The 27,896-nt window shown below is 41.0% G+C and overlaps 2 protein-coding genes across 4 annotated transcripts; one reads left to right on the top strand and one right to left on the bottom strand.

The window, feature by feature from the left end:
* The first annotated feature begins 21 nt into the window (after nt 1-21).
* Nucleotides 22-18,186, top strand: DNAJC2 (DnaJ heat shock protein family (Hsp40) member C2). 3 transcript variants are annotated; one of them, XM_074903373.1, is made up of 17 exons: nt 22-194; nt 926-1,116; nt 1,712-1,787; nt 3,934-4,032; nt 6,773-6,914; nt 8,106-8,186; nt 8,918-8,983; nt 10,729-10,820; nt 10,918-11,039; nt 11,858-12,007; nt 12,290-12,378; nt 12,465-12,534; nt 14,136-14,320; nt 15,552-15,652; nt 16,529-16,636; nt 17,373-17,527; nt 18,065-18,186. In XM_074903373.1, exons 1-17 carry the CDS (start codon nt 137-139, stop codon nt 18,137-18,139), a joined length of 1,860 nt encoding a protein of 619 aa, XP_074759474.1. In that variant the 5' UTR covers nt 22-136; the 3' UTR covers nt 18,140-18,186. The 3 variants fall into 3 exon arrangements, with proteins under 3 accessions (XP_074759474.1, XP_074759475.1, XP_074759476.1); XM_074903375.1 differs by having other exon boundaries at nt 66-194; nt 1,015-1,116; XM_074903374.1 differs by lacking the exons at nt 12,290-12,378; nt 12,465-12,534 and having other exon boundaries at nt 29-194.
* Nucleotides 18,143-27,836, bottom strand: PMPCB (peptidase, mitochondrial processing subunit beta). Its single transcript, XM_074903377.1, has 13 exons — nt 27,730-27,836; nt 25,566-25,706; nt 25,167-25,253; nt 24,561-24,690; nt 23,970-24,168; nt 22,625-22,704; nt 21,947-22,059; nt 21,144-21,287; nt 20,436-20,596; nt 18,971-19,056; nt 18,807-18,895; nt 18,519-18,594; nt 18,143-18,423 (listed from the first exon to the last, which is right to left on the bottom strand). Exons 1-13 carry the CDS (start codon nt 27,817-27,819, stop codon nt 18,359-18,361), a joined length of 1,461 nt encoding a protein of 486 aa, XP_074759478.1. The 5' UTR covers nt 27,820-27,836; the 3' UTR covers nt 18,143-18,358.
* Nucleotides 27,837-27,896: the final 60 nt, after the last annotated feature.

Genomic DNA, 27,896 nt, shown 5'->3' on the forward strand with positions numbered 1-27,896 from the left:
CGCCGCACGCCGCCGCCGCCCCGGAAGCGCTCGCCAGGCGCCTCCATGCGCCGGCTCCTGGCAACCGGCGAGGCGAGGCGAGCGGGGCCCGGTGCCCAGGCCCGAGGCTCGCTCCGGCCGCCCGCCCGCCGCCGCCATGCTGCGGGGGGCGCAGGAGGGGCAGGTCACGGCCGTCACCAGGGCGCTGTCGGCCGGTAGGTACCGCCGGCCCCGCAGGCGGGGGGCGGGAGCGGCCCGGCCGCGGGGCTGTAGCTGATGCCGAGCCCCGTCGGGGAGGGGACTGGGGCGGTGCTGCCGGGATCTCCCGCTGCCGGCCGGGGCGCGGGTCACCCCTCGGGGGATGCTGTCAGGAGCGGGGCTTCTTCCGCTCCGAGGAAGTTCTAGGGGAAAAACGCACTCTCCAAGCACCTGCTTGGGCGTTAGAGTTGAAAAATGTTCTGTTTCTGAAGAACTTTCTTGTTTGATTTACTCTAATTCTATCCTCTTCACGTGTTGCATCCGCCTCGGTGCTCGTTTCAAGTCAGTGTGTGAGCAACAAGTCTGGTTTCGCTGCCAGAGGGAGTGGCCTGTAAAAGGGGGAGCGGGAACGCAGAGCACATCAATCCAAATTTAATGTTTCTGCCGCATTTATCTTCTCTATTACCGAAGCAAGAAAAATATTAAATATCATTTAGTACGGGCGTTCCTTTAACTTGAAAGCACCTTTCAAGATCTGAGAACACAGTGAAGTGTTTGGAAGATATCATCTGATAGACATGTGTGCTGGTTCTTGCAATTTTTAAAGCACTCCGGTGTTTTTAGAGCGAACTGGAAGATTTGGCAATCTGTGGCCTTGTGTGATGCGTACTTTTATGGGCTTTAATTTAAAAAAGAAGAAAAAAGTAAACCACAGAAGGTGAAGTTGCTTTTATGTTTTTGCTTATAGCATCAGTACTCTGTCAAGTGGAACCTGTGGGAAGATGGTTTGAAGCATTTATTAAGAGGAGAAACATAAATGTTTCTGCCTCTTTCCAGGAGCTAGAAGATGAGAAGGAACTTTCTGAAGAATCAGGGGATGAAGAATTGCAGCTTGAAGAATTTCCTATGTTAAAAACTCTTGATCCAAAGGACTGGAAGGTATTCAGTTGATATAGATTAGTGTTAATTAATTTTTGCTGGGAATCTCCTATCATAGTTATCTGCCATTCCCAGCTAAAGATCCCTTTCCTCCTCCTCTCCCAACCCCATCTGAATTGGTTTGTGTCCTTTATAGTGTTATATCTGGGTTATATTTTCCACACGTAACCAGTTGATGAGGGCAAACTCAAGCATACGTCAAGATAAGATCTTATTCTTGAATTGTTGCTTTTCATTTTACTGCCTGTAAGCAGTAAAAGTCTGTCTTCTTCCTATTACTGCCTCCCTTTTTCTGGAGTTGCGTTAGCACTCTTAATATTAAAGACAGCAATTTAGTTTTCCAATAATTGAACTTTCTGGGATTCAGGGCTTTAATCCAATTTAGATGAAGCTACTTGAATTTCAGTAACAGTGGCTTAATGTATTGATATTTTGTTATTCAATAATTTTTCTGATATTTATTGGGAAAGGGAGGAATTCTGCTGCTTGTTTTTAAAACATGGGAGGATAACTTTTTCTTCATGTGTTGTGAGTTTTTAGGTTGCATTTATCAATGTTCATTAAGGTTCTTTGGTTGTTTTTTTTTTTTTCTCAGAATCAAGACCATTATGCTGTTCTTGGTCTAGGAAATATACGATACAGGGCTACTCAGAAACAAATCAAAGCAGCTCGTAAGTACCTTTCTTTCAGATGTACATAACAGTTTTCCACATGTCACGGACAAGCTTTTTACTATTGCACAGGCCTAAAAATGCCTGCTCTTTGATTTGTGTTGCTTACCAGCCTTCCAGATTCACTTCACAGATCAAAAATCCCCAGGCAGGGGAATTAAGAAATTTCACCGAGTTCACATGTTAGCTTTCTTGCCTGTGTATTTTTCTGTTTACAACCTTGAGACTATAACTGTACATTTCTGCATTTTTGAGTCTGCAGCCAGGCTCAGTGAGAGGCAGAGAAATACAGGTAGCTCTGCCCTGTGTATTTCAGTAGGTTGGTACCATGAAGGTCCCTTACAGCAGTTAGCTGCCACATTAATGCTAGTAAATGTTTAAGAAGTATGATGCTGTTACCATTCTGATTAGACTGAGCGTTGCGTGGGAATGGAGCAGCAGCTCTTGAATTCTAAGATATTCAAGTAACTAAAAGTTACTTAGGCCACTGAGAAGCTCGGTTTTGTTCTTCTTTGGTCGTTTTACCATGTCAAAACTAGAGCTCCTGTGGCTGGATCTCTATGATCTTACCAAGCCATTAGTCATGTGAGGTTAAGTTTCTTTAACATTTTATGAAAGTGAACAATAGAACCTGGAAGTGCCAGCGTGCTGCTTAATGATACCAGGGTCCTGTGTATTAAATCATGATGTGATTCAGAAATGCAGGTGATTGGGGGTTTTTTATGGTACTTGCATGTGAAGAAACATGCTGGGCTTCAGAACATTTTTTTTCTAGAAAGCAATGCAATCAAGAGTTGACTTTGCAAGGAGGATGCAAGTATTTAGTGGAGGAAGATTTTTAAAAGCACTCTGAAAATTGTTTGATAGCCTGTATGAAATAAGTTGATGATTTTGTGAATTGCTCTTGCAGGCAATTGCCTGTATAACTGTACTGGTGCACGTAGAATCACTGTCCCCAGTGAAACCACAGGTGAACATTAAGTTACTCCCAAATGGAAATGGGTGGAATTTAGCAAATTACCAGCTGGAACAGGGAATTATGTTGCCTCAGGTATGTGTTGCTTAGCAGCACCACTGTGGAGTGTGTGCTAATACAGCATAGAGCAACACCTGTTCTGGTGATGATTAGTGGTCTCGCTAATCTTGTTCAGGAAGAACTGGGGTATCTTTCTCTTCAGGATCCTAACAGCATTCAATTATTACATGGTAGCATAGAAATGTGAGTCTTTCTCACCAGTATGTGCTGTGCTTTCCTATTTTTAACAAGGATTCTGGTTTGTTTCTCAAAAGGCAGGTTGCTCTAACTACTCACATGATACATTCTCTCTGGTATTTTATAGTGAGCCAGGAAGGTACATTTTATGTTATATGGTAATATGGCTAGTCCTTTTGTGAAAGAAATCAGTTTAAAATGTTTTTACTGTTTAAACACTAAGACAACCTTGGTAGCATCTTTAGTAGCTACTCTATATGTGTTAGTTTTATCTTAGGATTTAAGATGTAAGCAGAGGGAGAACTTGACCACAAAGTCTTGCCTGTGCTTAATGTTATCCATGGATAAGTGCAGCAGTCTTCACAGCCTCACGGCTGTAATCTGCTTGCTACATTTCATCTTGGGATGTGTCCAGAACTTGAGTAAAGGGATAGAATACAATTTTTATTTTATCTGAGCTACTTTGCTTTTCATTAGAAGTAACAACTAAAATTACATTGCTTTTCTTTATTTTTCAGTATGATTGCACAGGGAATTGTACAATCTTGCACAATTAAGGTCCTGAAACTGCATTATGCTTTTTGAAGCTAACTGCATGCTTAGAGTTACTGAAGCACTTGGTTATGCATAATATTAGAATAAGTCTCAGAAAATCAGTACTTCTTCAGCTGGTGAAGGTGGAATAGACTTTCAGTTGTGGTTGTTTTGTGTCCCAGCAAAGTTGAAATAATTTAAATTCTGATAGTAGTGTTAAAGTTCATTAACTCCTATCTGTTTTCTTCCCAATGTTTTCTGGGGTTTGGTTTTGTTTTGTGGGGGTTTTTTTAACTATCTAATTAGAGAAATGTCAGTTGGACTTATTGTGTTACTTCATAGTTTGTGAGAAACTGTTGATGATGAGGTCTTTCTGAACGTAATGCATCTATTTGGTAGATAAATCCATGGTTTTGAAACATCATCCAGACAAGCGAAAAGCTGCAGGGGAACAGATAGGAGAAGGTGATAATGATTATTTTACATGCATAACTAAAGGTAAGCAATTGATCTCTTTTATTAGATACACTCTGGATCTACTTGATAATCTGAAATTTATTTGTAATGTTTTATCAGGCTTTTAAAGAATTGTCAATTACCTAAAAGCCAGAGAAGTTCTTGCTCTATTTTAGAACACTGCATCAATAAATCGAGATCACACTAATAAAACTTCCCTGCTGGTAGAAGCAGTATGGGAATGCAACTGATAGACGTTTGTCGGCCATGCCACTCAGTGCCAAAATATGAATCCTTGTAGCAGCAAAGATGAACCACTAGAGGTAGCCATGTACGTGGGATGGACTGGTGTGCTCTGAAGTCATTCCCCTGGGACACTAACAGCAATTTGAAAAATCTGATTTCTAATGTGCTTACTCTGCCAACAGAGCATCTGTTGATTTGATGTAAGATATCAGTTTCTTCAGCTGCTCTTTTTGCCCATGGATGACAGAGGGAACTCTGTTGAATAACATTTCCCTTCTGGCCTACAGTGACCTGGAACGCCACTGCTGGTCGATTCCAGAACCGTAGGGAGTGCTGTAGGTGTATGCCTTAGGCCTCTAGAAGTGCTTCGGAGTTTGGTGCTTTTGTTTATTTTAAACAATTTTGTTTGCCTCAATAAGGTCAGGGTGGGGGGAAATCTTGGAATTTGTGTATTCTAAACTTTCTTCTTCTGAGTGTCTTCATACAATGCTAGTTAAAATTAGATGCTATGTTAGACAAGCTAATGTTGTTTTTCAGCCTTGAGAGTTGTGAGAAGGAAAAAAGTTGCCAAAGGAAACTCTTTCCAATAGTTGCAATCCTATCAGAAACTGACAGTTACAATAAGAAAAACCTGCACCGGAATTCAGGAATATGCTCTGTGTTCTACATGCAGGGAGCAAAATAGGTTTCCCCTTCACCACGTACAATCTAGGTTTAAGAATAAACAGAAAGGAAGGCACAAAGCAGCATGGAAGAGGAGTAATGCTTCCAGGCAGCTCCTTGGAGGAAAGAAATGCAGTGGTGGTGAAGGGGAATCTGGAGTAGGAGCAAGTGGTAATGGGAAAGAGAGAAGAAACTTGGAAAGGCCGGAGTGTGTAGGTGGGATTCAGAACTGGGTCCCACAAACCAGTAAGTGGGAGGTACAGTGCTGGGGGAACTGAGTATGTGGGGGTGGACTTGGGGATCTGTATGGAAGGAACATCTCTTAAGTGGAAAAGGAACAGTGGATGTGCACAGAATTTCTTGCATCAGGAAAATGGTACAAGGGTTATTGAAGCTCCTAGCTTGCAATGTAGAGAATCATTGGGGTCATTTAGAGTATTGGTCCCTTGCCAGAGGGGAAGGGAAGCCTGGCAGGCAGCAGCTCGTTGGTGGTCCCTTGCATTCTTTCCTCTCCCCATTAACAGGTGTAGTGAGATCCATTTACAGAAGCACAGAGCATCAAGGTCTCCCCGTACCACCTTCTAGATCTGTTACAGTGCAGTCATCTCTGTCCAGGGGTGCTGTCAGAGAAGCCCATAAATTATCACAATGCAAATTTGATTCCTTCGACTTTTCATTCTTACTAAAAAATAGTATGCTAGAACTGACCAAATAATTCCATGCTTCCTTGAGAGAAAACAAGAATTTACTGAAGCTACAGTGTGTGATTTCCAGGTTATAAGATTCAGTAATGTGATGCTCCCCAACTGCAGGACTGTAAGAACAGGAAAGCTGGGAGCACATGCATGTTTTGGTTAGTAGCTATGTGGTGTTCTGCGTTCTTTCCAAGTGTCCTGGTTTCAGTTGGGAGCTATTTTTCTTCCTGGTAGCTGGTATAGTGCTGTGTTTTGGATTTAGGATGAGAATAATGTTGATAACACACTGATATTTTAGTTGTTGCTGAGCCAGTGGGGGAGGTTGGGGGTGCACAAGCAGCTGGGGGGGGGACACAGGCAGGACAGCTGACCCAAACTGGCCGAGGGGATATTCCATACCGTATGGGGTCATGAACAATGAAACTGGGGGGGCTTGGCCGGGGGGTGGTGGCCCACTGCTCAGGGACTGCCTGGGCATTGGTCAGCAGGTGGTGAGCAACGGCATTGTGCATCACTTGTTTTGTATGTTCTTTTACCATTATTATTATTTCCCCTTCCTTTTCTGTTCTATTAAACTGTCTTTATCTCAACCCACAAGTTTTACCTCTTTTCTGATTATCTCCCCCATCCCCCTGGGGGAAAGTGAGTGTGGTGTTTAGCCAATGGCTGGGTTAAACCACAACACCAAGTCTCAGTACAACTTCATTGTGAGCTGCAAAAATTCTAATGAATGGTTCCTGTTCTTGCCAGTTCTGACATCATATTAACTCAGGGACGGCTTTTACTCCATGTCTGTCTTAGCAGACTGTTTTGTGAATTTATCTGCAAGGATCTGGTATACAGGATAAAAGCCTGAAGATGTCATGTCCAAACTCCCAGTGCCTGAAACAAATCTACTGCTATAGGATTATTTAAAATACAAACTGGTTTGTTACATTGTAATGGTTAAATGTGCTGTTTTTCACAAATATTTTCTTCCTATTTAGTTTAACAGGAATTGACAGCAGTGCTATTTGGTGTCACTAAAAGTATTAAATATCAAGTCGTAGAGAATGATGGATCAAACACAGTTCTGAGAACATCTTTTTAAACATTTAGAACCTTTTCTGTAACTTTCCAACCCTGTGGAGAAGACTCACTTTGGTCTCACATTTTATGTCTGGTAACTTTTTTTTCAGCTTATGAAATACTGTCTGATCCTGTGAAACGACGAGCATTTAACAGCATAGACCCTACTTTTGATAACTCTGTACCTTCCAAAAGTGAAGCAAAAGAAAACTTCTTTGAAGTTTTTTCACCAGTTTTTGAAAGGAATGCCAGGTAAGCTGTGTCAGACTGCCTTTGTTGTTACTGGAGAAACAGCATTTGCAAGCTCTTCTGGCATTGTGTTTGTAACATGTATGAGTTTAAGGGATGCTGGGAGATGCATTACTTTGCTAGAAATGTAATACAAGTAAAATAGTGCATTCTTTATTTCATTTTAAAATAATCTGAACCATCATGCTGGTGGCATTGAGTGACCCATGAAATAAATAAAAAAAGTCTGTTCTCAGCTCCATATTACTTACTGTCCTTTTTGTACAACACATTGTTTCATCTTATTTATTTACTATATGTGTGTATGCTACTGACTAAAAATTCCTTTTTTTATGATTTTCTTATGAGGGTGAGAAATTAACAGAAGACAATAGTTATGTTCACAATTTAGCTGGTTAAAAGAGAAGATAAATGTAACCATCAATATTTGGTGGTTATCTCTTAAGGTGTGTGACTTTTTTTCTGCATTTGATTCATGCTTGCCAATGAAGTTTGTATTAAGGCTGTCACAATAGAAGTCTATTTCACCTTTTACCTGTATGAAAAAATGTTTTATTGTGTGAGGCACTTTACAACACATTCTGAACAATCTGTTGATTATTTAAAGACAATTTATTGAATCTTTCATCAAGCATTCCAGAGATTCAGACCTGGATCTGTGGTTATCAGATGGCTCATTCCCTTCTCTGCTTGGAAATGGATGCTGTCATGGAATAACAAATTCTAGAGCCTATGGAAGATTTTCCTCTTTGTAGGGAAAAAATGGAATGGAAGCAGAGCATGCATTATTCCTTCATACTCCATTAGAAGCTGTGGGAAATTTCCTGTAGCCTACTACAGAGCCCAGTCATTCACAGAACACCTTTTGTCCACTTTCTGTAGGCTGCTCTACCAGGAGAATGTGTATGGAGAATTGAATACCTACACAGATAGCTTGTGCTCCATCAAATCTCCTTGTAGGCACATCATACTCAGGCAGGAGGAGTTTGCTTTTCTGGGGGAGCTCCCCAAAAAAGGCCTAATCTGGAGGATGTTTAGAAGGAACTCTTCTGTTTTCTCCCTCTTTCCTGGTGCCCCTCTGTGTTGGGGGGAGGGAGCCTCTGATCTGGTATTTTGATTCTGTACTTAAGACATGCTATGTTATGAAGTGAGATTATAAATATTCTTTCTTGAATTATATCCATTTATTTTCAGGTGGTCAAATAAGAAAAATGTTCCTAAACTTGGGGACATGAACTCATCATTTGAAGAAGTAGATGCATTCTATTCATTTTGGTAAGTTAACCAATACCTCAGTTTCTATTCACAGTATTCAAGATGTAATATAAAGGGCTTGTAGACCCTTTTTATGTAGGTTGTTGACTGTAGTCTGTTCTGACCTAGTAATGTCACAAAATTACCCCACAGCTGTTTGGTGCCTTCCATAAACCAAGCTGGCTTTCTCCTAGCTAATGTGTCTGTGTTGTAAATTCACAGTTGCAGCAGGAGCCTCTGATGCTTCTCTGACCACAACAGCTGTGAACCGAGTTGACCCACAGACTAGAAGTGGGGCTCATATCACTTAATTCATGTTTTCAGTGGAAGTGTCTACTAGGTATTTAATCTCCTAGTTAAGGGGGGTTTGTCTAGTCCAGAAAAGTCAGTAGAGTTTATGGCTTGACTTTATCTGCTAAATATGGATGCTTATATGAAGATTAAATTAATTTATCTCTGAACTCTACAGGCTGCACTATATCTCCACTGCATATAACGGGAGCTTAGAAAATGGCACTGTAGGCATTTAGAGTTGGTGATAGTGATCCTGTCCTAAAATACACGCTGTCCTACAGTACAGATAAATGTAAATCATTACTTTCAATAGCCTCTTGTGTTTTGACTTAACACAATGGAATCACTGTAGGTGCAGTGTAATTATAAACTATGTATTCTAAATTGTATCATTGCCTACAAAAACCTGACAGAAAAAAGGTAGATTGTTTGTAATAGTTTAGCTGTTTTCCTTTTAGGTATAATTTTGATTCCTGGAGAGAGTTTTCCTATTTAGATGAAGAGGAAAAAGAAAAAGCAGAATGGTATGTAAGTAAAAATAAATTTGACAGGAGACTGAGATGTTGATACAGCAAAATTTTCCAACTTTCTATTAGACTGTAAGTCATAGGAAGAAAAGTAGCTGAACTAGGACTGAATTCCACTCTCCTAGCTTAGTAATCAGTCATGGACTTAAACTGGACTGACTGTGGGCTTGTCTTATGTAATTGAAATAGTTCTTGCTTGCATCACAGAGGTGTTTCTGAGGTGCTTTGAGTGTTCATTTAAGTTCAGACTTGCAGTTCTAGCAAGTCCCAAACACAAGGTTGAACCTAGAGCCAGAACAGAGTGGAGGAGTAAGCAGGTATCATTTCTCACTCCAACTCTTTCTTAACTGTGCTGAGACAAGTGATACTTTCTAGAATTTAGAGAGAGTAGTTCTGATGGTTTGATGTCAATAAAAATTGTGTATTTGTTAATGGAGTGATAGTTGCTGAATTACTTGGACAATGTTGCCATTGGAAAATACATTCTGTTTTTATTCTTCCTACAGTTATAATCACAGAATGTTCAAGTTAGAGCACCGAATCAGTCTAACACATATTTCACAGGATGCAACATTTCACTTAGTCATCCTTGTATAACCATAACTTGCACTGTATTAACCTCTTCTTGCAAGTTTGAATAGAAATCAGTTTTGTAGTTTGATTCGGTGGTTAGCTGGCTTTGTGGCTAAAACCTGTGTCATTTAGACTGTAGCTAGGCATTCATTCTTCCTCTCTTACGTCTTTTTCGGCTATTAAATTTTCTGAGCCTCTGGACCCAGTGTTCTGTCTCCTGTGAAGATTTTGTGAAGGCACTGTAATGAATTCCTTATCACTTGTATTTTTGATAAATCATACAGATTAATCTCTAGGCTTCTCATTGGAAGGGTCTTGAATTATTCGCATAGCTCTTTTTTTGTGCTTATTCCTGTCACTGGTGTCCTTTTAAAAAATGTTTAGATAAATGGTACATAGTATCTGTACTTGAGAGACAACTATGTTTCAGCTTCTGTTTAGGTGGTTGTGATTTTGTTACCGCTTCTTGTCAAAGGTGATGTTGCTTGTGTTTTAAACCTTCTATCTACTTGTAGTAGTCTCCTCCTCCTATGGAGATTGTTTTCTTTGTTCTAAGATACATTGTTCTGTATTTGGTTGTGTGGATGAGGATATAGACCCCCACTAAAAATTCACCTCTTTCTTGACAGCACTGACAAGTATTTTCAGATTATTACATCAGCCAATTTTAAATGTTTAACCTGAGCTGTATTTTACTGGCCTGAATCTGGCATGATTTTACTAGAGTGTCATGGTACTTCGTGGAAAGTGTTCTTTCTGTGCAGATGGGTTGACTTGACATGACTTGTATTCTGTAAAACAGAGATAATTGACATTGATTATCTTGCTGCCTTTTAATTAAACCGTATACCAGCATTTCAGTTGTTTTGCTTGGGTTTAATGTTAGGTCGACAAGTGGATTGCATTTCGGAAATCAAGTCCATGATCTCATTCCTTGCAATGACAGATAAGCAGCTTGTTTTGTCAGGTTTATGTAACTGTGTAAACATTTAGCATTTTGACAGGAGCCTGAGGCCTGGAACATAATTTTTTGAAGTCTATTTTTGAAATATTCAGAGAAGAGCATCTGTGTGGGGAAACACTTCTTTTAAAAGTTTGATGATGAATTTTAACAGAGTGACACTATAGGGTATTACATGTAGGGAACTAACTATGCTTTCCCTTTTTAGTCGAGATGAAAGGAGGTGGATTGAAAAGCAGAACAGAGCTGCCAGAGCATTAAGAAAAAAAGAAGAAATGAACAGAATTAGGACACTTGTTGGTGAGCATGCAAACTGCTGCTTTTTAAAGTCAGATTTGTTAACTAGCAGTGGAAATCTGTTTTTCTTTTGTACATGATGCATCCTTTCTTCTGCCAGACAATGCATACAGCTGTGATCCCAGGATAAAGAAATTTAAGGAGGAAGAAAAAGCAAAGAAAGAAGCAGAGAAAAAAGCAAAGGTAGAAGCAAAACGAAAAGAACAGGAGGCAAAAGAAAAAGTAAGTTAACTGCTTTATGTGAGTTAAAGAACCTTGCTTCATTCACACTTGATCCACTGCTTCAGCTTCTAGATGTGTCAGAAAGCTACTATTAGAATTGTATTGGGGTTTAAAGATGTGTTGTTTCTGCTCCCTGTGCAACAGGCAGTGCAAGACTGACAGCCTTTTGAGAATGAGAAGAAAACAAGGAGCACAGATCTGAAACAAAAACTTTCTAAATTGAGTTCTGTTGTTGCCTACACTTCCTCTGGTTTAGAGGTAGTTAAGTTCTGTGGCCTACTTTCCTTTCTCATAAAATGGATACAGCCACTTGCCTTGGGCATATGGTCTGTGTATGGTTGACTGGTATGAAAATCTTTGAGGTAACATAACATGTTTGATTAATATTAACAGCTTGGAAAAGATGGCTCTGAAAACAGTACTAAGAATAAAAGGGAACTGTAAGGTGCTAAGAAGTGACTTAAAAGACAATACTGGAGCACTGCAAGATATTATGTTAATAATGATGCAGGAGAAAGGTTGGATTACTGCATTTTTCCAGGCTTATACTCTTGGAGAAGGATAGGAAATTTCATAGTTTTGTATCTTCATTGTCAAGGAATCAAGTCAGTTTATATACCAGGGATCTTCATACTGAATATCTGAGCTGATGAACATACACCAGTTAGCATTACCTCCCTCAGAATTCTTAGAAAACCAAACACTAAAGTATTGATGTATTAAAAACAAAACCACAAGCAGCATATTTTAATGTTGAATGGCCCTATAACAGTGTGACTTTGAGGTTTTTTTTCTTTGTTTTTTCCTTTTGATTGCAGCAAAGACAAGCAGAATTAGAAGCAGCACGGTTAGCAAAAGAAAAGGAGGAAGAAGAAGTTAGGCAACAAGCATTAGTGGCTAAAAAGGAAAAAGAGATACAGAAAAAAGCAATCAAGAAAGAAAGACAAAAACTGAGAACAACATGCAAGGTATTTAAATATTATTATAGTAAAATATAGGTTACATCTGTGAAATTACTGTTTGCTTAGATCAGACCCTATCACATGCTTACTTGTTTCTGGCTGGAGATGGGTACAGAAAGTGGGTTTGCTAAAACACATACTTACTCATAACTCAAAACTGTATGGTAAAGCTGACCAAATAGGTCAAAACACAGCAGTGGCTGAAGAATGCTGCGTGTTAAGCCTTTGTCTGAAGGAACAGGACAATAAAGTTCAAGAACTTTGTAGAACATGTATTTCTGCTTCCAGAACTGGAATTACTTTTCTGATAATGAGGCAGATTGTGTTAAAATGATGGAGGAGGTGGAAAAGCTTTGTGATCGTCTTGAGCTAGCAAGGTAAGTCTTCCTGCTGCTGATTTCTGCTCGTTTTGATACCCATCTTTCTACTAGCTATCTGTTGTAACTTAATAATTTATTTTTAGTCTGCAATGCTTGAATGAAGCACTTACATCCACAACAAGGGAAGGAGGAAAGGCGGCTGTAGTAAAACAGGTAATTATGCTGAGTGTCAAATCAAAATAACAGAGTAATTTGATTTGTGAAATCTACATGACTGAATCAAAGAAAGATACAACATAGCTGCTGTGGAATCCTGTCCATTAAACACAAAGACCTGAGCTTCAGAGTCTCCAGGCATTGATCTCTGCTCCATTTTACATAGTGCAGTTCATGACTGGTGAAATAACCAGGGCCAGCTGAGAGAAAAGTATATGTTTTTAATTAGTAAAGGACAGAAAACCTACCATTTGTACAATATACAGAAACAGCAGAGGAATTTAATTTTGCCCAACAATGGGTAGCAATTACCTAGAGGGGAAAGAGAGCAGCCTTAACCTATTCTGTTATGAAAGAAAAATCCTGTCTAGGATCTGTGACCTGGGGCTAGATTCACAAAAGGACTTAAGTGCTGCAGGCCCTGGGCACTGGCAGGGCCAGTGAGTTGGATACCAAAGTATGGGAAAAGCAAGACACTTGTGATCAGGAGTTACAAAACTCGGCAACGATCTGCCTGAATTTGGCAGCAGGGAGAAGCCATTTTGGACTAATAAGGCTGAACCTACACCCTGCAGAAAGAATAAGGTGCTTTCTCTCATCCACTTTGGATTCACAGCTGTGAACTTTCTTTCCTGGTGGGGAAGATGATCTGTCCCCAGTGGAGGATCAGGTTTACTCATCAGACAACCTAAGACTCAAATCCCTCTTGTTCTACAGGGGACTGAATCCAAACTCCCAGTCTCCAGGAAAGTGTTCTAAACACAGGACAGTCACCTTTCTGTCTCTGTTAAAACTGTTCCACTTTTACACTAATAAAAATTATCTATCAATCAGGTAACTTTCCTTTTACCAGGAAGATTATTTTTTATGAGATAGACAGCAAGAAACCTATTTTGAGCATCCTGCCAACAGGCATAAGTGCATAGCTTTTTTAATATTGCCAAGACTGGACTGCGCATACTCAGATACATTAAAGATATGTTACACCACAGTCTCAAGATGTGATTTCAGTTCAGAGAGATGTGTGATGGATAACCTGACTTCTGCTGAATTGCTTGCTAACGCACTACATACACATGGCCATCTAACCCTAAGCACTTAGTAACTAAAATCTGGGTTGCTGCAGTTAATGCTAACTTAGTACAACCATAGTAACAGAAAATTTCTGGCATAACCAGGCTTAGGTAGCAGTTAGGTTGGAAGATTTGGGAATCAGTGTATTCAATGTGGATGTTTAACTGCCCTTACTAGTCACTTTAAGTCCTTAATACTCTTGTGGATCTGTTCCTGTAAACAAGGTGTTAGCCTGGACATTCATGCTAGATTCAGAAGTTTTGCCTTAATCCTGGGAATGTTCATTTAATTTCCTGGTGAACTTGTGATGGATTCCTCTCTAGTTCCTAACCTGGGATGGCCAAATTTATGCACAGGATGGAGGGAAATAATACTGGAGCAGATGAACTCCTCCATTTCCTTATATATAATGTACAGAACAGAAACTAAGCAAAATTCAAGGCTCAAAGCAATTCCAGAGAGGGGAATTTGTGTCAGTGTAAAATGTAAAAATAAATAAATAATGCTTGTTTACAATCCTTCAGATAGAAGAAATAAATGAACAAATAAGGCGAGAGAAAGAAGAGGCAGAAGCTCGTATGCGCCAAGCAACAAAGAGTTCAGAAAAGTCAACCTCTGGTGGTGGAGGGGGAAGCAAAAATTGGCCAGAAGATGATTTACAGTTGTTAATTAAAGCTGTAAACCTCTTTCCAGCAGGGACTAACTCAAGGTACTTCTCAGGTTTGGTGTTAAAAGCTCTACTAACAATTTTTAATTAAATAATAACTGTAATACAATGTATTTTCAGACCACCCAAAATATGATGTCAGTATGAAGACTCCTTAAACTTCCTCCTTTTCTTTGTCTGTTGAGCAGCCTGTCTTAGTAACATGCTCTACAGGCCACTGGAGTTAACTCTGGGCCTGTATTGTTTCCCCCCTAGACTTGGGCCTCAGTCCATCAGCAAGATTGTGCCGAGGTGTGTAGTTGCACAGGGCTTACTACAGCATAGGCTCCAGTCATCAAAGCACAGAACAGTGACCATGATGCAGCTGGGCAGGAATACAAGTAAGCTACTGCCAGTAGCTCCACAACGAATGTGTGGCTGGTTTCTCCTCTACATGGTAGGAGGAAAACATCCAGAGATACAAGTTAAATGCCTCAGCTCTCTTTAGGGGAGAGACAGGGGAAAAAGGGAAAGGCTGGGATTCACAGGAAGCCACACTGGCAATTGGCTTACTAATAGGCATCAAGAACAGGCACATGACTTAAATCCTGTTCTTTCCAAGGAGTGAAATGCTGCCTTCCACTTGGGATTTACAGACATGAATCTCATTACAAGATTTAGATGCTTGCTTTTAAAAAACCCCCAAGCTGTCATACTCTCTATGGAGATGATACCAGTACCTGTTTCTGCACTGCAGCTCAGCAGTCGAGTACTCAGTGAGAATACAGGCCTAGATACGATCCTCCCCTTCTATTTTCTAAGAATGTACTGGCAATAATTTTGGGGCTAGGCTGTTCCACCTCTCTCCAGTTGAAGCCCCGTTATCTGATGTTTAGGTATTCTTCTGGGGGGCAGTGGACACAAGGGTTAGTAACTTCTCAGCCCTTTCAGTGCAGCCTGTGGTATTTAATCACAGAGGTGTTTAGGGAATTCAGGAAAGCAACAGCTGAGCAGAGTTTTGAGTAGCAGAAGTTTGCACTTACATCTACATTCTACCCTGTCCTTTCTCTGTATTGGAAGCCAAGAAGTTCACCCAGGCTGACTGAATTCTTAAGGGAAACATCCACATGTAGTGACTGAAGATTTCCAGAATAGTTACAATGAGCATTTATATGTATTTAAATACAGTTAAACTCAGGAGTTGATACAAATGTGTACAGGAGCTTGATCATAGCTTGTATGAAGATAAGCTATTATGTAATATGCTGGTTTACCCTTTCTATTCTTGCTTTAGGTGGGAAGTTATTGCCAATTATATGAACTTGCACTCCACTACTGGAATAAAACGAACAGCAAAAGATGTCATCAATAAAGCAAAGAGCCTCCAGAAGCTTGGTATCTATATTACCTTATTTCTGTAATAAGATGGTCTGCATGCTTCCATACAGCTTGATTTTTCTTTGAACGCATTGTGTTTCTATTATGTGAAAATCCTGTCTATCCTCAAAGAAATGTAGTTCAGATGGAAGATTAGAGGAGCATTTATGTGATTCAGTATTTTCAGCCTAATGGCTATTGTGTAGGTCACTACTGTTGAGTGACTCTCAGGAACTGTCTTAACCTAGCCACACACAGATGTTGAGACCACACGTGTTGTCTAGGCCCCTCTACACTCAGAGACACAAATTGGCCACTGAGAAAGCTCTCTACAAAGGAAGGTATTCAGAAGAAATGGAGTTGATGAAGCTATAAAGAAATTTTAAAGAGAGGAATGGGACTCAACACTAGAGTAAGACACCTAAATTAATGTGGCTCATCTCCTCTTGTGCTAAATGGAGCCTAGAGAGCTCTGGAATATGTTCTCAAGAAGTTTCACCATTCCAAATCACATACCTGCAGAAGGAGAACCCCGATATTCCCAGTGTTCCTGCCCCTCTGACACACTTGTACTCTGGGTAATATGTGAGCTTTGTGCCACAGCCTGAATTTGAAAGAATAATCCCTCTTGATTTCACTGAAGTTGCAGGTTCAATCTTAAAATACAGAGAAAGTATTCATCTGAGCAATATAAAGCAGGATAGGGGGTGGACAGCCTGACACTTTGAACAAAGTTTATTGGACCCTGAAAGATTTTTTTAACCTACTAGCCTCTTTACCATCATTTTAAAGGTGTTCTTTTGATTATTAGTTTACAATGCTGATCAACGTTTTCCTTACTATAATCTGGCTTTCATTTTGTTGCAATAATTCTTCAATGTCTGTTGCTCATAGACCCTCATCAAAAAGATGATATAAACAAGAAAGCATTTGACAAATTTAAAAAAGAACACGGTGTGGTGCCTCAGATGGATAGTGCTGCCCCCTCGGAACGATTTGAAGGTAAAGGTGAACAGGAAGGCCTTCTTGCAGAATTGTCTCCCCTGTGCATCTTAGTAAGAAAATAATCCAGAATTTATAAGACTTGCTCACTTACAAATTTACATAAGTGATCCAGGCTCTGTGACTGAATTTGAGGGTTTCTGGTACAGACGGTACAAACCACAGTTAACTAGTAACAGTTTGAAGTGCATCCTGGTGAGGCAAGAGGTTAAGTCTGATGCTGAGATTATCTGTTCCTCAGAGGGTGCTACATTTTCAGGTAAGAGTGGGCCTGAGCAGATGCACTTGAGATACAGGATCATCCTACAGCTAAGTTTTGGTCTCCTCTTAAACACCTCCTATCAAATTTTCCAGACACTTGCAGGAGGCTGTGTTTCTCACTAAGCATTCCTTAACAAAACACAAAAGCACTGCTGCCCTAATGCTGTGGCTTCCCAGGGCAGTTACAGTGATCCAACACACAGCTGACAATGAAAGATGTTACCTTCTATAATTTCTCTGGGCTTTAAATAAAGATCCCAAGGGCCACTTGTCCAGTCAGTTTCAAGATGGTTTGGGGTTTGGGTTTTTTTCAGGTTTTTAGTTCTGGGTAGCCCATAGGTCAGACTACTTGTATCACAAAACTGCAAGGATTTTAAATCAACTGTAATCATTTTTACAGTGTTTTCTTAGGCTTATCTCATAGACTCCTTATTAAATATTATTTTCTTACTGTCATTTTTGCATTTAAAAAAAGGATCACCTTTAGATTCATCCCCTTGGACTACAGAAGAACAAAAGCTTTTAGAACAAGCATTGAAGACTTACCCAGTAAATACTCCTGAAAGATGGGAGAAAATAGCAGCAGCTGTTCCAGGCCGGTCAAAAAAAGACTGCATGAAGCGATATAAGGTAAGGTACCTCACCTCCTTCCAGCACTGTCATTACCCCAGGTCTTGTTAGAGTCCTTTGCTTCTACTGTTGCTTTCCCTACCAGAAATGGTATCTGACAACAGCAAACTAGCATAAAATGGAGCCTTATGGAGAAAGTAGTTGGTTTGGGTTTTTTTGGTAACTCACTGCTCTTTTGGGGCTAAGGACTAAGTTTTCCTTTGTGAAAACAGTGGCTCTGGAAGCTGGGAAGGAAAATGTCTCATGAAGTCTGTCTTACAATTTGACAGCAAGCTCTTGTAGATGGTAAAGTCCTATCCCTAGCCTTTTGTAGGTAACATTCCTGCTACAGAGGAAAGAGATGAGCATTGACCTTTCATGAATTTATTTGTTTCTAAGAGAAATTGTTTTAAGGTATTAAACTGTCTAGATTCCTCGCTAGGTTGAGAGCTAAAGTGTTTCATGCTGAATAGATGTAGTGTTAAAAACCACAGCATTCTTAACAATTTCCACATTTAAGTAAGTTGGTGGGTTTTGGTTTTGTTTTTTTTCCTCCAGGAACTCGTTGAAATGGTCAAGGCGAAGAAAGCGGCTCAAGAACAAGTGATGAATGCTACTAAAGTCAAGAAATGACTCTTACTGACAATCTTTTGTTTTATAATAAAAATGCAAATACTGTACATGTTTTCATTTCTTCCTTAATTATGCAGATACACAGGACTAGCTGGTGCTTGAGTTTTAATCTTCTCAGATGCATTTCTCCCAACTCAAAAGCTTTAAACAGGGATGGAGTTGTTTGCTGGGGGGTTTTTGGTTTGGTGTGTGGTAGGCTTTTTTTAAAGTTCTTGTTATTCACTCACGAAGCCAATACATGCCACTGCAGATTTTGTTATACTCTGGAAGCTGTTCAATGGGACCTGGAAGTTAAAGAAAGTTGGCCATGACACATGCTAAACTGATACTGATTGGTGTGGAGGGGTTATGGGTGGGTCGAGAAACTTATAGAACATACCCAGGGCAGCAACTGCAGGATGCTTATCATAGATGTACTTTGTGCAAACTTCTCTAATAGTCTGGGCATCAATAGCCTAAAAAGGGTAAAGAGACATCTTTGTTACCAATCCCATCTAGAAAAAGAATTAAGAGCTAATCATCTTAATTTTGTATAATCCAGGGAAAAGGCAGCAGAACAAGTGAAAGTTTTCTCAGTTGGAAAGAGTCTAACTTCTCTATTGTTACTTCCTGCAACAATTAAATTTCTTAAGCCTAATTTAGAAGTTGCAACATGACTGCCACTTACTTCAATTCTTGCCTCAAGTTCTGGAATTGGGATTCGGCGCTTATAGCACAGCATTTGTCTTCCAATATCTTCACAGATTGGTGTGGACCCTAAAATAAGGGAAAATAAGTTTCAGTTATCAGCATACAACTCCACTAAGAATAAAAAGCTCTCCTAAGTCTCACCATCAAGTTGTAGCAGCATATTTGTCTTCAGAAGATTTTTTGCTCGAGCTACTTCATTTTCTGTAACGCTTGTGCAAAGTCTTATCCTAAAAAATAGTTTAAATCCAAAGGCATTAAATAATGGTAACCTGTAGCACACAAGATTGCCTCTGGTAAAGACATGCATATACATTAGTACACCTATCAGGCACATCTTTTCTACAGCCAGAGCTGGTAAGAGAATCTGGTATGGAAAGAAGCCACAGCATGCAAAGCAGCAATGTAAGAGTAGGGTTTTTTGGAAGCATACCAATATACCCAAGAGCAAGTTCTTCCCCTTAGAAGAGCGGTATTTCATTTTATTAAATGAATATTATGAGCCAAGTGTAGTCCATACTTGCTATCTTGAGAACAGCTATTGCTAAGATAGATAGTAGGAGCCAAACAATTAGAGGTGATTAGCCCAGAAGGCAATCCATTCCTTCCTGCCTCTTGGTGAGACAATGATTCACCAAACCACATAAGGAGTATTTTACTAGGACAGGGGGATGTAGTCTATATCCTAACATATTCTTGTCACAGGGATGGTTCGTATCTTCCCTGGTGCTAAGCTACAGCAATCAGACAGCTAAAATCATGCCATTTTTCTCCACAAGTTATTTACAAAGATCTCACAGAATGAGAAGTGAGTTATGGGATTAAAGAAACTCCTTATTTGCAAGTCTTCTTTCAACGTTTGTTTCAACCACCCTCCCTTTCAATCAATGCTCTTAAATAGCATATGTCTCTTTCTAATCATATCTGCAGTTCAAGCATTACACTTGCACCTATGGACATTTCTTCAATTTAGATAGATTTAAGCCTTAGACAAATAACATTACCTAGAATCCCAAGTTTCAAAATTCCATGTATAACAGCTCACCTACCTTACATGATTTCACCTCCATGTTTACTCACTAGAGCTCTACGTAACACCATGCCTGCTAATGTCATGTGGGATAGCAACTGTAGAACAGGTAACTACTAATGGTGTTTGTAGGTAATTGCACATTCAGTATTATCATTCATGAATATTTACACTCTCAGTTGTCAAATATGCAGTTCACGGGCACTGTACACTGACTTAGTATTCTAAAAGGTGTGATGCATTTTGGTAACTCCTAGACTTGCAAGTAAAAAAAAAAAAATCACTGCCATATTTTCTTTTACAAGGAATACTATTATATTAACTACAATTACTATTTATTCTTTCAGGACAGAACAAGAAAACCAAACCTAAACTTTAACCTATTTGCTCCAAGTAAGGGTGCCAGAAACTGGCTGCTGGGACTGTGCATTGAGTGTCAAAGTTTAGAACTTCATGCATTTGTTTTTTCTAGGCAAACCTAAGCCGAGAAACAAAAATTTTCTCTTTAAATGATTGCTATGTTTTATTTTATTCCTCCACTGAAAACAATCTTTTTTAGAGAAAGAGTTGTTAGCTTACCACTCCCTCTGAACAAAGTGCACCATGTCCTGTATAGTGGATGGCTCACAGACCATATAGAGTCCCCACAGCCCTGTATCAGTATAGCAGGTGTTGAAGGACTGGAAACTGTGACACAGGTTACCATGGCAGGCAATCTGAGCAAGTTTACTGGATAAATTCTGCTGAGGCAAAAGAAAAATGTATTATTTTATGAAAATTTTTAAAGCCTACTAGTCACCTCCATGGTCTCCTGTTTTCTTTTTAATGATGAAGAACATGCAGTAGTGTCAGAGGCTCCAGCAGAAGCTACAAGATTAATTATCAGCTCTTCATCTCAACAGTTCTTTTCCTTGCATGTAATCTCACATTTCCAAGTAACAGCCCAAACTTATGCCAAAATCATAAAGCTACTTAGGTTCAAGAAAGGGATAGTTACTGATACCCACAGGTTCTGAAACATCCTACTTTCTCTGAGGGCTGGCAGACCTCAAGTCACCTCTATTTTGGTGGTTTAGAACCACTTCCTAAGATTTTGCTAGATCTTGGGCAACAAATTTTCTCAGACCCATGATTAAATCCCCTTCTGCTCCAAAAAAGGATGGCAAAGAAGCAGGAATGCCATCAGACAGGTTTGAATGGGTCTGTATGGGCAGTGCCCAGGTCAGAGAGATCTCACCACCCCACCAGCCTCAGGAGGAGCAGGAAGGTGCTTGCAGGTTCACTCACCACGCCTCCTCCAAAGGAACGATCCCAGTTACCTATCAGAGTATTCGCTACCATGAGTGGGATCGTATCCGGGTGCGACCAGCCAGCTGCTTCAACAGCTATGGCAATGTGTGCCAAGGGCATCTTGTCATCTCTTATACGGATCTGTGGGAACACATGAGAGTAGCTGTAGTACAATCTCTACATGGTAATGTATACAGGATGTTACATATCAGGACACAGGCATTTCCATCACATCTGGATTATAAAGCATGCACATAATGAACCAAAAATTAAAGCCTATGAAGCTTTAATTAACATCAGCCTTAACTAGTCTTTCCTGTGGTGATTTCAGAGCACTTCACCAACAGCAAGCCTAATGCCATGTACACAGAGGCCGTTACAAGTAATTTCATGAAAAGCAGCAGCAAGGAAAGCTGATGACTTTTCAAAATCCGAATAGAGCTGGGAATAGAGCACAGATGCCTTGGTTCTCTGCCCTACCCTTTAAATTAGTGAGTCTCAACAAGTAGAAATGCTCCAACGCTGTAGACAAGGGGATAAAAGTAAAGTAGCAGCAGGGGTAAGGGAGGTATTCCTCCAGGAACTGATGGAGCAGAGAAAGCGGCAATGATGCTTACCCAGGAAAGGTTGGCAAGTACTGCCTTGGAAAGCAGCTGCTCCATTGCCCCCACTAGGGGCAGGAAACCTTTTAACCAGCTGAGTCCATGGCTGAGAAGCACGCTCTCCTTGGCAGAGAGCACGTGTCAGTTGTGCTCACAGGGGATAGAAGGGCCAGCTCAAAACGCCATCTAAGAGCTTACCTCACTGCCTGTGAAGCTGCAAGGTGGCAGGGGGGGCAGTCCTCCTTCCGGAGCAGATGGCAAGTTACCGAAGTGGCATTTCGCCAGGTCAAGGAGCTCATCGTGAGGGACCCCTGAACAAAGATGTTTCACATACTCTGTAATGTTACTCTGTAAACAGTTAATTTAAAAGGCTGTGCAGTTTAAAGACTAAAACAAGCAGTATTTTACTGTTCCCCTCCTTTTAATGCCACACTTTCAGATTTCTCAAACCTCCCCGTTAGAGAGAGTAAGATCATCATTATTACCCTCCTTAATTCTCTTCAAGAGCCTGTATTAATATTACATCAAATGATGCCTTTTGTTCTCAGTTTCAAGCTTTGATGTTACTTCTCTTTCTCTGCTTTCCCCTTTTCACACTAAACCCCTTTTAGGCCCCTCTTTTCCTGGCCACATGGAAGAATGACCCTGGCCTCCAGTTCACTTCTAGTTACCAGTTTAAGAATGTTTCTGGAATACTACTGAGGGGAAAAGGGAACAAGAGTTCAAAGGGTATGAAGGCACAAAACATGCAGGGCTAACAATGAACTTCCAGGACCTGCTGAACAATGGGTAATTCATCATGTTGTTCTCAGAAACTTAAAGACCATGGTTTTAAGCATAGTTTCACATGACCCAGGGTGAATATCTCATACTAACCTCCAGCAGCAGCCAGGACCATTCTGGGTCCTTTGTAATGCGTTGTTATGTACTCCACCAAGTCATTACGGTTTATGGATCTAGAAACAGTCAAGGAAACATCACTACTGTATCAGTAAAGTTTATTAGAGTAAAAAGAGAGAAATGTATAGAACAATACATTATCAAAATAATTATAAGTTCTACCAGTGCATAGAGCTGTGCACAGAGGTAGAAAGGTAAAATAAGGGTGACTTCCTGAAAAGGAAATAGGAACTTGATATATTTTGCCTTTCAAAGCTCTTCTAACTTCCTGAGGAATGAGAATTACAACTTAGTCAGGTGGAGACAGCATCCATTTAAAATCTCATGCCAATCTGAAACAGCACATTTAGCAGTCTCCTGGTCTGTACTGGTATAAACAAATGCTGAAAGAGAAGTTGTCCTGGTTTTGGCTGGACTAGGGCTAATTCTTCTTAGTAGTAGTTAGAATAGTGCTATGTTTTGGATTCAGTATGGCATCTGGTATGAGAAGCATGTTGATAATACACTGATGTTTTTAGCTGTTGCTAAGAAATAAAGGACTTTCCTGCTTCCCATGTCCTGCTAGTCTGCAGGTGCACAAGAAGCTGGGGGGAGCATAGCCAGAGCAATGGACCCAAATCAGCCAGTGGAATATTCTATACCATGTAACATCATGCTCAGTATAGATGAGGGTTTGCCAGGAAGCTCACACTCTTCTGGGGTTGTGGTTTCAAGATTTTCTCTTCTCTGGGATGGCTAGCTGGAAATGGGCTGGGCACTGGTTGGCAGGTGGCAAGCAATTGCACTGTGCATTACTCATTTGTATGTTCTATTATTACTAGTATTGTTATCATTATAATGTTATTTCAATTATTATGTTGTTTTTATCTCAACCTACAAGTCTTCTTGCCTTTACCTCTCCAATTCTCTCATCCCCTGGGGCCAAGGGAGGGTGACTGAGTTTGGTTGTGTGGAGTTTGGCTGCCAGCCAGGTTTAAACCACAATAGCAATGCAAACACAGTTGTATTTATGGTAATGCCTAACACCCGACTGACAGAAAAAAAAAACATTCCAATTTTGTCATGTGTATTTTTAACAAACAAGAGAAAAACACAGCAAATAATGAAGACATGCAGTAGACATCTGAAGTTCACGTACCCTCTGATGCCTGCATACAGGAGAATTAAGGCAATAGGAGAATTCTTATAGCTATATCCAGTGCAATTTCAGCCACCTTCCAGGGTAAAAATGAAAACTGACACTTCCCTATATTTTCAGATGAGTCTTTTCAATATATAAACGTAACCACACAATTAAAGACAGACACAAATTTGGACATACTTGATGTTTTCAGTGGGTCCTAAAATTGTCCGTCCTAGGGCTGTCTTCTGATAGGCTGTAGCATGAAGGTAATCAAAGACAACTTCTTGTAAATTGGTTTCAACTTCTTGCATCTCTCGAAGTATAACTCCTCGCTCACGCTCAATCTCTGCTTCTCCCAGGGTACTGTTCTGAATTATGTCAGCAAGAATTTCCACAGCTAATTGAAAATAGAGATGGGAACAGAAATCATATTTTCAGACTACCAGAAAAATCTGATTCCAGAAGTAAAACCCACCCCAAAGACCAAGTGGCCCAAGATTTACCAGCAAGATTTGTAAGGGGACAAAAGACTTGTTCTGAAAGAAGGAGTAAGTCCAAGGGGTATTTTCTTTTGGGAATCTAAAGACAAAAACGTTTCAAATATCAACTTCCCCGCTGGCACTCTCCTTTCCAAACCTGCATTCTCACATCCCTGTGCAGTTCAAGAAAGGACTTTTCACCCGGGAAGGAAGGGACTGTTATGCTGCAAAAGCATCACTGCAGTTTCTCATCAGGAGCTGGATAAGCATTTTGTTCTTTGCTGCTTTTTTGAAGAATGAAAGAAGTTACCTCTTGGTAAGTCCTTCGAAAAAGCCTTCGCATAATACACGGTTTGTTCCCTGGATGTATATGCATTCAGATGAGCTCCCATGTTCTCAATCTCTAGTTCAAGGTCTAACTGAGATCTCTTTTTTGTTCCCTGAAATAAAACAGTAAGACAAATCAGATTAGACCCTTTAATTCACTTACTCATCATTTCTACTCCTCGTCTGGGTAAGTTGAGGTCAAAAGAAAGAAAAAGTCTTCTGGAAAGAAAACTGTCATATGAATCTCTCCAAGCTTGAAAGTCAGATATAAATCCTACTATGCTCCCAAATGAAAATAAAAAGCTGGCAAAAGGGGGACTTTATGTCTTATAAGGCTATTACAAGAAATTAAAAGTGAGTTAAAATTAGACCTGTGTTACTGATCTATAGTTGCGCATCAGTTACACAAAACTAGGACTTTAGCTTCGTTTTCTGATGGAAACCAAAGTCTAAGTTGTCCACTTTTTTTCTTCCTCTCCTCAATTTGGAAATGTATTTATATAATTCTGACAAAGTTCTTATCATTGATCTTTAAAGATAAATAAGTTTGAAATCCATTGTAACCTTCTACATCAATACTCATACTGACCTTGAAAGCCATGTGCTCAAGGAAGTGAGCAGTTCCATTGTTCTTCTCATTTTCATACCTACTTCCAGCATCAATCCAAAGTCCAACCTCATTGGGGAAAAAAAAAAAGTCATCATTTCACCAGCTGACAATGCAGCTTTGCAGGTTTTGTGTATGAGCTACACCTCGATTTTCAAGACCTATTTTTAAATGGCTTTTTCCTTACACAAAGAAAAAGAAAATCATATTCACAAAAAAATCTAATCACAAATAATTTACAAAAGCCTTAAGACTTCTATTTCCTAGCTTAAGTTTTAGGAACAATTGATAATAATCACTGAAAGAATGCCATTTAGTTTCACAAGAAAATGAACACACATGAACAGTAACCAAAACCCCTTCCCTTTACAAGTTACCTACTGTGCATGTTGAGAGTCCAGAGTCTTCAGAAGCTACTTGCAAGCCGTTTTCCAAAGGACTCACTCTAGTTTCAGGAACATTTAAGATCACTTCTGTTGCTGCTTTGGAAGCTCTGAGCCTGCCTGTTCCAACATGTACACACTGTAAAGAAAAAGCATCAGTCATGCTCAGATTAAATTATATTCTAAGATGCTCTTCTGAAAAATGTATTCCTGAACTTGAGTTTGTGGATCTTTTTTAAATTATGCATTTAAAAATAAACGATTCAGCACTGATTTACACGACACTACTTCACATCAGGGATTAACCTAACTCAGAAGAAAAACATGAAGATAACTAAAATGGAGTAGACTGCATCTGCTTCCCTCCAACCAAATAATCTGACACAAAACCATGTTACAATCCTCAGCCAGCCACCCAAGAGCCACGCTTGTTTCCCAGTTCTGCAAGTAAGAGCCTGTAGAACCTCAAATACACCCTTTAACATCTGAAATTCTTTTGGGTACCTGCGTTCTAAAGCAAAGTGAGATATAATCCAAGGGTCTCTATCCAGAACTGCAAATCAGTCACCCGTTGTTCAGAACAGGAACAGATATTGAAACTGCCACCTTTTATAGGATCATTTGACAGTTAAAGCACATTAAATCGGATTGGGGCAGAAAATGGAAAATGTAGGTTAAAAAATAAGAAGTTTATTGCACTTTTTCAACATCAAGAAATTTAAATGTATCCCAAATACATACTTCAAGCAATAAACTATTCAAAAAAATTTTAAATGTGTCAAATAAACAAAGGTTGCTTTCCCTCACATGTGACTGCCCTAAACATGCAAGTACAAAATCCAGCTCTCACTCACCCTCCTCCTGAAATACCAATAGGCTAGATCTCTCAACACTTGTGTATTTTAGGATTATTCAAGTCTGAAGGGACCTCAGGAGGTCTCTAGTCCAACTTCCTGCTCCAAGCAAGATCACCTATGGGGTCAGACCATTTTGCTCTGGGCTTTCTGCAGCTGGGTACCGAGTGTCTCCCAGGATGGTGACAAAGTGCACAGCCTCTCTGGGCAGCCTGCTCCACAGCTCGCCTACCTCACGGGGAAAAGAAGTTTTTCATATATCCAGTTTTTCCTCTCTTGTTTCAACTTATACTCACTGCCTCTCATTCTGCCACCATGCCCCACTCTGTCTTCCTGACAATCTTCTCACGGGTACTGGCAGGCTGCTGTCAACCAAAGCTGTGTCTTTTCTAGGCTTAACAAGCCCCAGACCCTCAGCTTCTCCTCACAGGGCACATGCTCCAGCCTACAACCATCTCTGCTGAAAACAAGCCAGTTCACTAATGTCCTCCTTACACTCAGGAGCCCAAAACCAGCTGCCCTATTCCAACTGCAAAATAATCACTTCCTTTGACCTACTGGCTGCTGCCAGCCAGCTCTGCTGCCAGGAACACCGCCTGCCTGCACGCAGCTTGCTGTCCTGCTGTAGCCCCAGGCCTCTTCCATAGAGCTGTTCTCCTGGCAGTCAGTTCCCAGCCTGTGCAGTTGCAAGGGATCACTTTCACTGCTAGTCTGCACTGCAGAGAACCAAAAACTTGTGTTTGAAAACAAAATCTCCCTCTCCTGTTTTCTGAAGGAATAGCTTTGGCTTCAAACTGGAAGGATGGGGAAAATGACAGAAGGGGAGAGCGCTGGGATCGGGGCCTCTGGGGGCAGCCTCCACCTAACGACGAGAGAGAAGGGGAGCTTAAACTTTCTCTGAGCATCCCTGGGGTGAGCAGGACAGACCGAGTGCTGGGGTGGAGGCTGATGCCGCCCCTCTCTAAGGCATCGCGCCCCAGTACCACACCGCTCTGGCTGCCAGACGCCGAGCCGGCCCCGCGGGGGGCCACAGGGGCTAACAGCAGCCCCAAGGAGCAGGTAGCAAACCCCGGGGCCTGCGGCACCCAGGCGCATCCCGCAGAGAACCGTGTCCCGCCGGGAAGACGCCGCAGCTCCCGGCATGCACCGCGGAAGGCGCCCACCCCACGCCCCACTACAACTCCCAGCGCGCACCGGGGCCCGGCCCCCATCCCCCGCCCCACGGCACCAGCCTCAGCACCAGCGTAGGAGCCACCGCGGCGCTTAGGCCCTCCGCACCCGCCTCCCCTTTCCCGATCCGCCGCTCACCCGGTCCCCCGGGCCCGACGCTCGCACAAGGCGAGCAGACCAAGGCAGGAAAAGCCGCCGAGCCGCCAAGCGCGCGGTAGACGCGGCCATCTTGGCGGGCGGGGGGGCAGGGCGGCGGCGCGGCCTTCCGGCGGGCGGCGCGCGTGCGCAGAGGCGGCTGCGCCCCT

The sequence above is a fragment of the Athene noctua genome, chromosome 3 (assembly GCF_965140245.1).
Source record: "Athene noctua chromosome 3, bAthNoc1.hap1.1, whole genome shotgun sequence".
Classification (NCBI taxonomy): Eukaryota; Metazoa; Chordata; class Aves; order Strigiformes; family Strigidae; genus Athene; species Athene noctua.

Excerpts from the sequence above, each read along its gene's own strand:
- PMPCB (XM_074903377.1), bottom strand. The coding sequence starts at position 27,819 with ATGGCCGCGTCTACCGCGCGCTTGGCGGCTCGGCGGCTTTTCCTGCCT. Across the intron at positions 25,707-27,729 it reads CGTCGGGCCCGGGGGACCGG|TGTGTACATGTTGGAACAGG; the intron begins GTGAGCGGCGGA and ends TTTTCTTTACAG. Across the intron at positions 19,057-20,435 it reads CACTTTGTTCAGAGGGAGTG|GATAAGACTTTGCACAAGCG; the intron begins GTAAGCTAACAA and ends ACTATTTTTTAG.
- DNAJC2 (XM_074903373.1), top strand. The coding sequence starts at position 137 with ATGCTGCGGGGGGCGCAGGAGGGGCAGGTCACGGCCGTCACCAGGGCG. Across the intron at positions 14,321-15,551 it reads CCAGCAGGGACTAACTCAAG|GTGGGAAGTTATTGCCAATT; the intron begins GTACTTCTCAGG and ends TTCTTGCTTTAG. Across the intron at positions 17,528-18,064 it reads ACTGCATGAAGCGATATAAG|GAACTCGTTGAAATGGTCAA; the intron begins GTAAGGTACCTC and ends TTTTTCCTCCAG.